Genomic DNA, 14775 nt, shown 5'->3' with positions numbered 1-14775 from the left:
TAGCCACAAAGGTTGTTTTCCTTTGTTAAAATACATAGGCTTATATCTGTCATTACTTTCTTGTGAAAGCATTTTTTAATAATTAGATGCTAAAATCATAACAATATTCCACTCATTTCTCCATAGGAGTTTAAAAATTGTGTTTAAATCTTATTGGATTTTCATCAGCAAACACAACCATATTCTTGTACAACAGGTCCCCAAGAACCTCTATGATGAATTTCAAGGTGTTTTACACCAGCATTTTTAATAATTAAATACTAAATCATAACAAATATGCATATATTTCAGCCTGTATAAAATATGTTTGACTGGCAGATTTTTTCATCTTTTAGTTTTTTTTTAGTTTATTACTTTATTTGACAGGGACAGTGCATATTAATGTACCTGTAAATATGCCAAAGTTGGAAGAAAATACCAAATTAAAATGCACTATGAAAAACATGCTGATTGAAAATTACACAGAGACACAGCAACTTCCAACTTCATTCGACTTTTGAAGTTGCACAGTAAGTCAAGGTTCTGTTATTAAAATGGCATTGCATTTGGTGAAGAACGTATTATGAATTGTCTATGACTTGAAACTCAAAGTTTAGGACTTGAGACTTAACACTTTCTTGTGACTTGCAAAACAATTACTTATTTAGCATCTGTTCATTTATAAACTATAAAATACTGATTTTTTTTGGTTTAATTGGATTATGTTTGATGTTTTCCTCTTCAGGCATACACTCTCCCATGAGTGGCATTGTCAGTGGTGGAGGAGGTGGAGGGAGCACCACCACCTTCTCCAGCAGCTCCCTGAACGCCCTACAAGCAATCAGTGAAGGAGTCGGGAGCTCTCTCCCCTCCACCCTAACATCACCCTCGCCAGCCCTTAAACCAGACAGCTCTCCCAGCGTCCACTCCTCTTCCTCCTCCTCTCAGCCCAGTCAGCCGGCCAAACCAGGCCAAGATGGCTCCAAAAGCCCTGCTGGGGGCTTAGGGCCCGGGCCCGGCGACCACCACCACCCCATGCACCATCACCACCATCATCAGCATCCTCAGGCTGAGAGTTCTGGAGACCGACCAGACAGCCAGGCGGCTACAGCAACTAAAGAGTCTGGAGAGGGGAGCAACGAGGCAGGGGTGGCAAGCTCTGAAGCCCCTCGGAGGGTGCCAGACAGCAAGGGGCACAAGAAGCTGCTGCAGTTGCTGACTTCCCCGACTGAGGAGCTGGGAATCGGAGGCAGTGGGCCAACTGGGCCCCCAGTACCACCCCCACCAACCAGCAGCAGCACTCCTGCAGGCTCAGACAGTAAGGACCCCACTGGAGGCATGACTAGCCCCTCATCTACTGGGGTCTCCTCCTCTTCTTCAGCTAGTGCCAACCCAGGCCAGGCAACGGGGCCAGGGGGCGTGTCAACATCGCTATCATCAGCCCACTACACCGGCTCGCTGCAAGAAAAGCACAAGATCCTCCACAAGCTGCTTCAAAACGGCAACACCCCAGATGAAGTCGCTAAGATCACAGCTGAAGCAACAGGAAAGGTGTCACTGGGGAGTCAGGAGGGCGGCGAGGCTGGGACAGGAGGGTCGGGCGCCGGGGCCGGGTCTGGGATGACAGAGCCCAAGCAGGAGCAGCACAGCCCCAAGAAGGAGAAGACCCACGCCCTCCTCCACTACCTCCTCAACAAGGATGATTCCAAAGAGCCTGCAGATGTCAAGCCCAAACTCGAAGAGCTGGAGGGGAAGGGCACCCCGGGGGCCGCTGGCGGTCCTGCGCGGGGCGGCCCTGGATCTGGGCCCGGCCCCGCACCTGAACATCCTGAGAGCAAAATCAAGTCAGAGCCACCTGATGACGTAAGACATGATTGGATAACTGCAACTATAATATTATTATAAAAGGAGGTACATGGAGGTATTTATCCATAGTTAGTGCATTGCCTTTATAAACAGATTGTACATTTTTAATTTAAAATACTTCATCTGTCATATAACCATTAATAAATAAATGTATTTTTAGATCAGCCTTTTTAAAGGGGCTAAAATAAATTTTTTCTGCTGACCCTGTCAACAGCAGCACATTGTTTAGCTTCTGTATCACTGTCTAATATAGGTTATAGACTGACTGTGAATAAGTACCTCATACAAACCAACTTCAAAATGTCTGAACTATCCCTTTAAGCTAGGCACAAAGGATATATTTAGACAAGTTACAGGAAAATTTATGATCTGTTTTAGCTTACCTTTGACTTTTTACTTATGATCTGGGTGACTTTGAATCTTCATGGACAGTTATGTAATAACTAATCTGACTTATATTTATTGCTCAGTTGCACAACCTGGAGTCCATCCTCGGAGATTTGAGGGGTTCAAGCTCTGACTTTTACCCGGATCAGGCTGGAGGTGGAGGGGCTAGCGACACAGGAACCAAACCCCAGGGTTGCCTTGATGACAGTCTGCAGGGTGAGTGGTGCAAGGACCAAAGCATATAAGAAGTGACAGTTGCATGCATGGTGGGTGTTATGACATCACATGTGATGATATTGATATAAAATGCCAGTGAAACTACATCTGGCATCATTATCAGCTGTCAGTTTGAGTTTTGTTTTACTTCTACAGCTTCATTTCTGGTCTTAATGTCATGCTACATGCTACAAATACAGGTCTTGCTATTTTATCTCTAGCTGTGATTTTGTAGGATTAACACTTTTTTAATTTAGAAATTTAAAAGATGTCTGTGCAAATGCAATAATAGCAATAATTACTATGAAAAAGTATGAATTCATATTTTCTCACTCTCTGAATACTTTCTGCATTATTTCTCATAAGATGTCAATATTTTCCAAGTGCCAGAAGGTACTAAGATAGTATTTTCTCCTGTGTTACCTAATCTAATGCAACACAGAAAGTACATTCCTCATTATTGAGGAAGACAGGGTGTGTATAACGACTGCGTTTATATCATTTGTGTACAGGGAGTCCAGGAATAGGTCCGGGGCCTCGGGGGCCCTTCCAGAGGGCGATGTCCATGGAGGGGAAGCCTCCAGGTGGGCCTGGAGGAGCAGGTAGACGCCCCATGCTCATCAAGCAGGAGAACTTGATGGGCAGCCCAGACGGCTACCCAGGAAACATGGGTGTGTATTCAAGTTTTTTCAGCACATTTTACATTAGTTACCCAATTTAGGTTCTTGACTGTATTTTATTATTTTATGTATTGTATCCTGTTGTCAGATACCCTTTAACCTTTAAAGGCACAGGTTTAAGATGGTTCTCCTGACACTTTTATGATACTGACACATGCACATCTCATGTTTATGTATTACCAGGACCAATGAACAGGGGCATGGTTCCCCAGAGGTCTCCCATGGGGGGATCAGGGGACTGGGGCATGGCCCGCTCCAGTGCCAGCCCGGTGGGCTCAGCAGGGCACCCCTCCATGATGCGCCCAGGCATGGAGTACAACAACAGCAAGGGAATGATGTCTGGACCAATGGTGAGCCGCTCCAACAGCGTACCGGGCGCCAGGTCTATGCTGCAGCAGCAGCTCATGGAAATGGGTAAGTCTGCCTGTCATACTGTCGCCAGGTGTCGGAAAACTTATCTCAAATACAGCTATGTGAAGATATGTACCAAAAAGCAGATGAAATGCTGTGAAAGCATGAATTTTGGGAACTATCACATCAATCTTCACAAGTTAAGAATAGAGTTAGAAATGTTTGGATCACATGACTTGGAAACAATCCTATGTAGCCATCACTGGGATCTATTTTACAAATAAAGACAAATTAATATCATAATATTATTGTATTTATCTGCAACTGTACATAAATGAACAGGTGTGCAAAAGGAAAAAAGAACTGTGCAACAGTTGAATGTTGATTTAGAATTTGAATGTCAACACAACGTCCCTGTCCGTTACATCCTACCTGTATAACCGGTAACTTATGACTGCCCTTATTTCTATTGAACCTTTATTTAACTAGTCAAGTCAGTGCGAATGAACTCTTATTTACAATGGCAGCCTGGCAAAAGGCAAAGCCTCTTGAGGAAGAGAGGTAGGGGCTAAAAACAAGAAATATCACAAGACAGCAGCACACAGTTCAACACACCCTCCACATATATACAATCACAACAGAAATGTCTCGTGGTCTAACACACAAGCATCAAGCAGGTAGTTAATAGGCAGCATCAGGCAATAGAACAACAGAACAAGAAAAGCAGTTCATGTGTCTAAATGTGTTGTCGTTGGGGTTTAGGAGGCTCTGCTGACATGGGTATGGGTATGAGCCCCTTCAGCCAGCAGGGCCAGCCCAACCAGTCCCCCTCCTGGCCAGACTCTATCATGGGCATGGATGGTAACAGGTCAGTGCAACTTTCCTTATCATCTCTATTAATTCCTAATCAGGTATAATGAGCTCAGGAGGATAATGAACCTCATTGTGTGTCTGTGTCTTTTAGACGCCAGTTTGGCAACACCTTAGACGATCTCCTGGTGCCTCCGACCACCAGTGAGGGTCAGAGCGATGAGCGAGCGCTCCTGGACCAGCTGGACTCTCTGCTGAACAACACGGACGGCATCGCTCTGGAGGAGATCGACCGAGCCCTGGGCATCCCAGACCTCGTCAGCCAGGTAGGTCATCAGAAACAAGAAGATCTAGTAACAGCATCCCTGTGCTCCTCCAGATCATTCTAGAAGAGAAGTAAAAGGAGAAACGATCAGTCTGCATATCATGACTCATAAGTGAGCCTTAGGGCCCTATCTTACGCTGATCGAAAGCGCAAGTGGAAAGCGCAAGGCGCAATGGATTTAATTTATTCAAGGCGTGTCCAAATCCAGCTTTGCCAGGGGCGGGAGTGATATTTTGCCCTGCCCCGCCCTTTGCGCCTACAGCGCAAAGCGGAATACACCTATCAGTGTGCCCAAGTGCCCTCATTAATTCACAGGCGAGTTTAGGCCGAACATGCAATAAACCAATCAGAAAGTCAGCTCTCATCACCTTTGAGAGGGAGGTGCGCCAGCAGCGCAAGCGGAGGCAGCATGACGGCGGATTTACCAGGAAGAAACAAAGAGAAAAGATTTTTAAAGTGAGGAGACAGATTTCCTGGTTCGAGGAGTGAAAACGCGATATATGGAGACAGCAGGACGTCTCTAAAACAGCTTCACGTGTAAATAATTTATTTTACATTAACGCCTGCAAAAAACAATACAATAAATGAACCGCAAATGTCATGCAGATATGTAACTGCTTATATTTTAACCTGAAGCACGTTGAAAGTATGTTGTATTTTATCATTAATTATTTTCATCATGATCATCATTAACTCTGCTGGCTGAGGATCGGGGAGAGAGATGGTGCAGTAGAGAGGGGGAGGCGAACAGATCCAGTCTAGCCACGAAGCTTCCCGGTTTCTTAAGTTTGAAGTGCGCAAAATTACGCACAGATGTATCCAACCAGCTCTGATAGAAGCACACATAACTTTTTCTCTCAGGTTGGGCCGGACTTGTGCGGTCAAATATAGTGTCTGTATATTTTATATGTTATAGATCATAATTGTTTAAACATTGTTTTTCTGGATCATAACAAACACGCAGACATAAACACAGCTGCTCCACCTGTCATGCTGACTCATCTGATAAAGACAATCAGCTGTGATCCCGTTTGCAGGTCTGCTGAGATTTATTGGGCTTTATAATTATAATAATAGTACTGTTGTACTTATTAGTGAGATTAACTTCAAAGACACACGCGCGTGCACGACTTTTAAACATAAATGAAAGGTGTTTGGTGATTGTAGAGATGAGTGTGCGCACCTCAGCCAAGGGCAAGACACACACATACCTGCACTATTAACGTCAATATTTACACTTTATTGCCGGTAGATATGTTCAAAGGACACTTCACTAATCGACACTCCTGTGGAGAATAAAGACTCATGTAAATTAAGGTGTTTGGTGATTGTGGAGCCATTGCGCCGCCAGCGCAAGTGATTTTGCTATCTTACGCCAGCGCAAGTACCATTTTTGCCATGTGGGTAAGATAGCAAACGCGTTTGCGCTGGGTCTGTGCCTCTGTGGGTGGGAGGTCTAAACATGAAGGCAAAACCAAGGCGTGGCCGGGCGCGTTTGCTATCTTGTGCTCAGCGCATTGGAGTAAAACGCGCTTGCGCTTTAGACCAGCCAAAACCTGGTCGAAGCGCAAAGTCTGTGGTCTTTCAGCACAAGATAGCACCCGGCAGGCTTGGCCGAAACACACACACGTCTTTACAATCACAAAACACAGTCATTTATGGTCATTCTCTTCCTCACACGTGAGTGTGGATTAGTTAAGTGTTATTCGAACATATTTTTTTTATCAGCAATAAAATGAAAATATTGAAATTAAAAGCGTTCGCGTGTCTCGCGCTTGGCTGAGGCGCACACACGTCTCCACAATCACAGAACACTTTTCATCAATGTTAAACAGCCGTGTGCGCATGTGTCATTAAAGATAAACTCACTAAAGAGGAAAATAATTATAATTTTAAAGCCTAATAAATCTAAATAGACCTGCGAAGGGAGCACGGCCGCGATCACACCTGTCTGATCGTCTTTATTGGATGAGTCAGCATGACAACTGGAACAGCTGTAGTGTTTGTGTCTGCATGTTTGTTATGATCCAGAAAAACAATGATTGAACAATTATGATCTATAATATACAAAATATACAAGACACTATATTTGACCACAGGACTCCAGCCAAACAGAGAAAAAAGTTATGTGTGCTTCTAACAGAGCTGGTTGGATAGATCTGTGCGTAATTTTGCGCACTCCAAACTTCAGAACAGAACAACTTGTTTCGCAGCGGGACAGAGGAGGGAGGATGAGAGCAGAAGGAGGACCACAGACCTCCGCTTAACTGCTCCTTCACCTGGCTCAGCGGAACCGGGAAGCTTCGCGGCTGGATCTGTTCGCCTCCCCTCTCTACTGCACCATCTCTCTCTCCCTCTCCTCAGCCAGCAGAGTTAATAATGATGATGATGCTAAAAATTAATTATAAAATACAACACAATTTCAAGGTGCTTAAGTGTAAAACATAACCAGTTACATATCTGCATGACATTTGCAGTTCATATTTATTGTATTGTTTTTTGCAGGCGTTACTGTAAACTATTTCAGCGTGATATATTGCGTGTTCTTGCACATTCTCTTCTCGAACCAGATCTGTCTTCTTGCTTTGAAAATCTTTTCTCTTTGTTTCTTCCTGGTAAATCCTCCGTCATGCTGCCTCCGCTTGTGCTGCTGGCTCACCTGCCTCTTAAAAGGTGATGAGAGCTGACTTTCTGATTGGTTTATTGCATGTTCGGCCTAAACTCGCCTGTGAATTAATGAAGGCACTTGGGCACATCTGATAGGTGTATCCTGCTTTGCGCTGGTGGCGCAAAGGGCGGGGCAGAGCAAAATATCACTCCTGCCCCTGGCACAAGACGGCAAAGGTGGATTTGGACACGCCTTGAATAAATTAAATCCATTGCGCCTCCCGCTTGCTTTCGATCAGCACAAGACACGACCCTAAGGCACAAACGCGTTTTACTCCAATGCGCTGAGCACAAGATAGCAAACGTGCCCGGCCACGCCTTGGTTTTGCCTTCATGCTTAGACCTCCCGCCCACAGCGGCACAGACCCAGCGCAAGTGCGTTTGCTATCTTACCCACATGGCAAAAATGGCACTTGCGCTGGCGTAAGATAGCAAAATCACTTGCGCTGGCGGCGCATTGGCTTTGCGCCGGGCGTAAGATAGGGCCCTTAGGTTCATCTTTGCATTAGATATTTCAGTCATGACTCACCATGTTCAGACTGTTCCCTTACTGAAGGGAGATAGATGAGCCCGGAGGGATCTGTCTGTGCTGCTTAGAAAAAGACAATTACTGAGCCAACCAATTGGAAATGAATCAATTAGATGGAGAAGTTTGACAAACTTCTCTTTTTGTCCTCTTGTCCTATCCTCTCCAGACGCAGGGAGCTGAGCAGCAGATGGAGCCTTTTCCAGGGCAGGACCCATCCATGGTGCTGGACCAGAAGCCTCTGTATGGACAGGGCTACCCCGGACCCCCTGCCATGCCCATGCAGTCCGGCTACGGAGGGAACCCCATGCAGGGACAAGCCCAGCAGGGAGGGTTTGGGCCCATGCTCTCTCAGATGGGTCAAGGTGGTAGCTTCCCCGGTATGGGTGGGATGGGCGGCATGGGACACCCGCGTGCTAACATGATGAGACCGAGGATGATGACGGCTAACAAGCCCATGAGACTCCAGCTGCAGCAGAGGCTGCAGGGACAGCAGGTATGAACACAGGAGGCTCACTAATTTACATGCAAAACTAATTTTATCTAACCCTGTTAGTATGGACTGTGTTCCCACAGGAAAAATTACAAATTTAGGTGAACTTGCAAATGCCAATATACGAATTAAAATCAGTGAGAGACCTTCTCACATGAGAGAGAAAGTGCAAAAAAAAAACATGTCAGTGATGCAGTGTTGCTGGAAATTAACAGGTTGAACGGGTAGTTTAGATTATTTGAAGTGGGGTTGAATTCGGTACTTATTGATAGTCAGTGTGTCACCTACAGTAGATGGCAGTTGGCTCACCACCAGAATGGAGAAGCAGAGAGGGGCACCAGCACAGAAGCTCAGCAATGAACTGCTGTGAGTCAGCAACAAAATGATCTATCCAGGCTTGGCTAAGGTCGACTGTGCCCTCCACAAAACTTGTCTGTCATAGATATATGCTAAAGAAAGCAGCTGTGTGCCAGTTATTTACTGGCGACTTTAACAATGCTGAATAAACATTTTTCCATATGTTTTGACTGCCAAAATAGCGCAGCATCTCTGTTGCTAGATATGTAAAATGTGTCCTTAAATTAAATAAATTGTTTGGAAGCGGGATGGATCAGAATAACATTTGCTCCTCCGTCTTTATATTGAATGTTCTTTTTCCTTTCTCAGTTCATGAATCAGACGCGGCAGGGCATGGGCATGAAGATGGAGAACCCAGGAGGAAACCCTGGCATGAGGCCCGGCATGCAGCCTGGCATGGGCGGACAGGTACAGACAAACACTCCTAGAGATGAATCACTGAAATACTGAATCTGTAATGTGAGATTTAATGTCAGAGATGTTAATGTCATAATCAGAATCAAGGTTGTCCACACATACTTGTAGTTTATTTTCCATCAGGGTGTTTGTCTTTTTAGCCCTTTAATTCATCAGATAGTAAATGGACTGCATTGCTATAGCACTTTCTGGTCTTCTGACTGGCTTTATACCACGTGCATTCACCTATTCACGCACACATTCATACACTGAGACTGCTATGCAGGGTGCTAACCAGCTCATCAGGAGGAGTTTCTAATGCTCATTCACACACCAATGGCATAGCCTCTGGGAGCAATTTGGGGTTCAGTATTTTGCCCAGGGACACTTCGACATGCAAACTGGAGCAGCCAGGGATCCAACTGCCGACTCTTTTTAATGGACGACTACCTCAGCTGCACCCTAAATCCGTCTAATGGAAGAACCTCAACCAAACTCCCTGCATTACCATCTTTTAACATGTTTAACACCAGACTTGATGTTGAAATCCACAAGTTATTAGTGGATTACCAACATTATTACCAAATAAAAAGGATAAACACTAGTCAAAGGGATTTTCCTCAGAGGTTCTTATTAGTTTATCAACATGTTCAACACTCCTGTTTTTCCTGGGTTTCTCATGTATTTGAAGGCCTGTTATATTACCTCTCCCAGGAAACTCGTGTAAATTGCATGGCCCTCTAACTTTATTATGAATAATCCTAATACATGGATCCATAGGTTTTTTATATTTGTGTGGCATCACTGAAGTTGCCAGATTGTCTATGAAACACAATGTACACACACTACCGACTAGCTGTTGTCAAAAAAATCCAAATATCTACCACTCCCTCCACCACCCCACTGAAAAAATCCTCTGTATTTTGAAACCTAAATGTTGGCAGGAATAAATGTTGCTCTAATTTTTCACCAAAGTATTTGTACAACATCACTAATACTTACAACTTATAAACCTTTTAGAAAAGATAACTTATCAGAATGTGGTACTGATCCTTTCAGCAAACCTGATTGTTCGATTCAGTCTTCTCCTCCCTGTTGATGGACAAACAAAGAACAGACTGATTGCCTTATAGAACCAGCTGTGGCGGGTGCGTCACCTGCTGGGCCTTTTTAGGAGTCTATTCTGCAGTCGTGCATCAGCTCCCCAGAGATTATAGATCCTAGAAATCGGAAAGTTTCGATGACTGCCACATTAGTGTTGAAATTTTTATTTTATTTTTTGTTACATGCTATTTTTGGGGCATTTTCTTTGCTTTCAATTAATGGTATACGGTCAAGAGACAGAGACAGAAGCTGGAGGGTGAGACAGAGGGGAAAAACAAGCAACAGAGATCCCTGGCCAGATTCAAGCCAGTGACGCTGTAGTTTATGTTGACGCCCTAAGTATGTGTAAAAGAATCCAATTCAGCTCCAAGTTTTCTTGACCTCTTTTCTGCATACTCATCTCTATATCAGATTATTCTGACAGCCAACATCTCCTCTGTTGACTTTAATTTGATCGAGGGGCCCATAATGATGTTGACTGTTGTTATATTGCAGTCAGATAACATTACAGATTTTTGGCCAAGAGAACTAATCACACACCCATTTCAAACATTACATTACATGCCTTTGGTCTTGCTGAAAAAGGTTTTGGAATATTATAGAGGAGAAAATGAATTAAATCTTAGCCATTAATCTAGAAAGTGATCCTTTAGCATATATCTCTGAATTGAATAACTGATGAAGTCCCAACTAAGGGTTTTTCTAGTATGGAAAGCTGCTAAATTTGTTTGTCCTACATTATGCAATGCCTTAATCTCCTCCTGTATTAATATCCGTGTCTGTGAGCCAAGGTATTTTGTTTTGTTTTTTCTATTTTTCTAGGGGTGGCCTCTGAAAATGTTGTGTGTTGTTTTCCTCTAGAAAATCAATGTGTCTAGTAAACATCACATATGGCAAATTGTATAGCATATTTTATTAAAGCTCCGAATATATTAAGCTCTGTGATTCTGTTTGCTTTGTGCAGCCGGGTTTTCTGAATGCTCAGATGATGGCTCAGCGCAGCAGGGAGATGGTGACCATGCAGATGAGGAGGCAGCGCATGATGATGCTGATGCAGCAGCAACAGCAGCAGCAGGCAGCAGCTGCCGCCGCAGCAGCTGCGGGAGGCTTCAGTCCCCCTCCAAATGTCACGGCCCCTGGCGGCATGGACAACCCTATGGGAGGGCCAAACATGGGCCAGCCGGGCCCCCAGCAGTTCGGCTACGGTGGGAACTATGGTGAGTCTATTGAGCCAGATGCCCGGCAGAATACTGCTGCTCCCTGGTGGTGAGTTTGTGCACTGCAGGGATCTGCTGTCACATTTGACATGTAATGGAAATTGGCAGATTTATTTCAAAAAGCAAAATTTGTCAGGAAGCTGACTAGGTGACAACAGAGACACAACAGAGACAAGGCTCTTTTGTCTCAGTTTTCTTCTAGTTACATCAAATATTTATCTCCACAGGGATGGGCCAGCAGGGAGACCCCTCATTCGGCCCGTCCGGTGGCAGTCCTCCTAACGCAATGATGCCTGGCCGCCTGGGACCTCAAAACCCCATGATGCAACAGCACCCACAGGGCGGTCCCATGTACCAGGGCGCAGATATGAAAGGCTGGTCACAGGGAGGGATGGGACGCAACAGGTATGAAATCAAACTACAACACTGTGCTATCAGATGCCATCAGGGAGAAAGTTTGGCCTGAGTTTTTCTTTTCTTGAACCCAGACAATTAAAAACTTTCTTTATTCCTGTGTCTCTCCTTCACCAGCTCATACCCACAGCAGCAGTTCGGGCAGCAGGGACCACCGGGGCAGCAGCAGTTTGGGCAGCAAGGGAATCCAGGCCAGTATGGCGGCATGATGATGAACGGGGGCATGCCAGCCAGCGGAGGAGGAGGTCACATGGGCCAGATGGGAGGGCAGATGGGTATGAACCCAATGGTGATGGGACGCATGCCTATGGGGCCTGATCAGGTAGGTGCAGAGGGCAACAGAGTCCAAATACTTAAAGGACAGGTTCACATTATTTTAAGTTTGTCTTAAAACACTACTAAAATGCCCATATGAAAGAGTTACAGCCTCCTGTAGTTATTTTTAGGCACAAAGAAATGAGAACTTGAAAAATCGAGCGTCTGTCATCCAAAGTTACAGACTTCCAGTTCAATTTTTCAGCAGTGTTACAACCCTCCTGCTGCAGCACGGAAACACTGAGTGCAATTTCATCCACCTGTTTTTATGTGCATTGCCAATTTGCACATAAATATCCTGACTGGAAATGCCAAAAATAAAAACAAATACATAAAAAACTATATAACTATAATAAGATATTGCAAAAAAGTTTTTATGTTTGGTTGAGGAGGAAAAGTTGGAGTACTGATAGTAATAAAATGCAGCAAAGTGTAATAGCAACAAATTCAGTGAATAGATCATGACATATACATGAAACAAGTGACTTAAATACCCCCTGATGCTTCTACTCCACTGAAGAGACTAAAAATAGCAGCAGACAGAAACATCAGATCAGTGATCAAGTCAAACATATATTCACGTCATGTTTTTCTTTACATCGTTTTCCACCATTTGAGGTTTGACTGGCATTTCGTTGCACTCTCATCCTCTGCGTTGTTTTAATGGCGCCTGACTGAATTAGCACCACCAGCTGTTTATTTCAATGAACCAACTCCTCATATTTGCATAAAGCATGCAGATTGCAAACACCTTGTCTCACCCTCTCCTTCCAAGTATGTAGGAGAACCTATGGTGGCTGCAAGAATCGCAAAAAAATGTGAAAAGCCCTACCAGTGTTTGGTTTGTCCATTCTGGGCTACTGTGGAAACATGGTGGTGTAACATGGCAGCCTCTGTGGAACAGGACCCACATCCTCTGTAGCTATAAACAACTTATCCTAAAATATTCCAGCTTCTTGAATATTAATGTTGTCTGTTTTTTTACTCCTCTGCGACAGTACTTTGAATATATTTCAGTTGTGGACAAAACAAGACATTTAAGGATGTCATCTTGGGCACTGACCAACATTTTTCCCCATTTTTTGACATTTTATAGACAAAACAACTAATTTATTAATTAAGAAAATAATCAACAGATTAATTGACAATAAAAATAATAGTTGCAGCCAAGAATCATATCCTCGCAAAATAGTACATACTGAGCTTTTAACAGTAGTGGATGGAAACACTCACTAATCTTGATTTTCTTTTGCTGATTTTCTGGAAATCTTGTTAAAATTTGAGGCTACATTTAGTTTCTGTCTGTAGAAACACAAAGAGGGAACAGAGGGACTGAAGACATTTCTGTAACTAAGACTGATTAAGTTTCTTATTAACTTCAGCTGAACTTTAAAATTAATTTCTGCGCAAGACGAGGACTGAGGATTTATTCCTCATCACTTGAACTGAAATTGCTTTAAGAAAAGATTTATTTTATTTATTTATATAATTTTACCTTAATTTTACTAGGAAGCCACCATTGACATGAAAAATCTCTAACAAGAGAGGCCTGGCCAAGATAACAGCCGTACAAAATCTCAACATATTAGAAAGCAACGTCTACAATATGATTTATAAAAATCCACAATAAAAACAGAGCAACAATTAAAATACAGGCATGTAAGTATTGTTTTAAGATAGACTTGATAAATTATGAACCTCCTCTGTCCTGACTCTTGGCGCTGTTTTAAGGACAGATGAAGAACTTTCTCACTGTTTTTTTTTTCTCTTCTCCTCTCCTCCCCTCACTGTAGAAATACTGCTGAGCATCGTGACAGAAGCATTTGTCTCACTGTGATCTCCATTCAGAGACAGGACACGGCTGCAGCACTGGAGTGCTTGGACGACCAGGCGGTGTGTGCGTATGTGTGTGTGTGAATGCGTGCACGTGTGTGTGTGTAGTGCTGCACTCCTACCAGACGGGGGAGTGAACTTCCTTTGGACTTGTGGCCAGTATGATGGCAGTCTGGCTACCTGGAGGGAAAACAGACGGACTGTCACCTGAAAACACACAGCGTTCATGAGAATCAGAAACACTGTGACACATTTACACTCATTATAAATCCTGAGACAGACACCTCTGTGATTCCTCTCGTAGTTTTAATATTCCTCTCCTTATGAGCGGTGTGTGTGTGTGTGTGTGTGTGTGTGTGTGTGTGCCTCAGTGAACACACACCCCTCGCTGGACCAAACCGTGAAGTTGGACACACACTTGAGCAGATCACAGACTTGAACATGGACGAACGCGTCTCTTCTGTCGAATGTACCATGAAGCTGTGTTCAGATTTGGGATTCCTCTCTTGTTTCTGAACTCTGTGGGATTTTTTTATCTGCCGCCTCTCTGCTGCTCCTGAAGGATCTCTGCGTACGTAAAGTAAACACGGTTCTAGATGACGAGCCATCAGATTGTGACACTCAGATGAATGTCATTAAGCAGTAGCACATTGTTTCGTCCTCAAGGACGCCGCCGGGCTAAAGTACGACTGAATTACTTGTTGGCTGATTGCACTTTAAGGAAAGGCCAACATCAAAAGGATTGTGGCAATATAGAGGCCTTTACCCAAGAATTAATGAATAGCAGCAGACATTTACTGTTTATTTTTTATGTGTGTGTGTTCTTCAACTTTTCCTCT

The 14775-nt window shown here is 43.9% G+C and overlaps 1 protein-coding gene across 1 annotated transcript in view; it reads left to right on the top strand.

Annotated features, from left to right (window-relative positions):
- LOC146324987 (nuclear receptor coactivator 3-like) overlaps positions 1-14775 on the top strand; it is a 94535-nt gene extending 79760 nt beyond the window's left edge. Inside the window, exons 12-23 of the mRNA XM_084720686.1 lie at positions 725-1842; positions 2316-2448; positions 2961-3119; positions 3312-3542; positions 4242-4347; positions 4444-4615; positions 7977-8303; positions 8967-9065; positions 11122-11374; positions 11602-11779; positions 11906-12110; positions 13897-14775. Coding sequence (XP_084576812.1) covers positions 725-1842; positions 2316-2448; positions 2961-3119; positions 3312-3542; positions 4242-4347; positions 4444-4615; positions 7977-8303; positions 8967-9065; positions 11122-11374; positions 11602-11779; positions 11906-12110; positions 13897-13908 — 2993 coding nt within the window. The 3' untranslated portion in view covers positions 13909-14775. The remainder of the gene's footprint in view (positions 1-724; positions 1843-2315; positions 2449-2960; positions 3120-3311; positions 3543-4241; positions 4348-4443; positions 4616-7976; positions 8304-8966; positions 9066-11121; positions 11375-11601; positions 11780-11905; positions 12111-13896) is intronic.

This window comes from Lutjanus erythropterus, chromosome 6, assembly GCF_056507025.1.
Source record: "Lutjanus erythropterus isolate fLutEry1 chromosome 6, fLutEry1.hap2, whole genome shotgun sequence".
Taxonomy (NCBI): domain Eukaryota; kingdom Metazoa; phylum Chordata; class Actinopteri; order Lutjaniformes; family Lutjanidae; genus Lutjanus; species Lutjanus erythropterus.
This window is presented reverse-complemented; position numbering and strand designations above follow the sequence as displayed.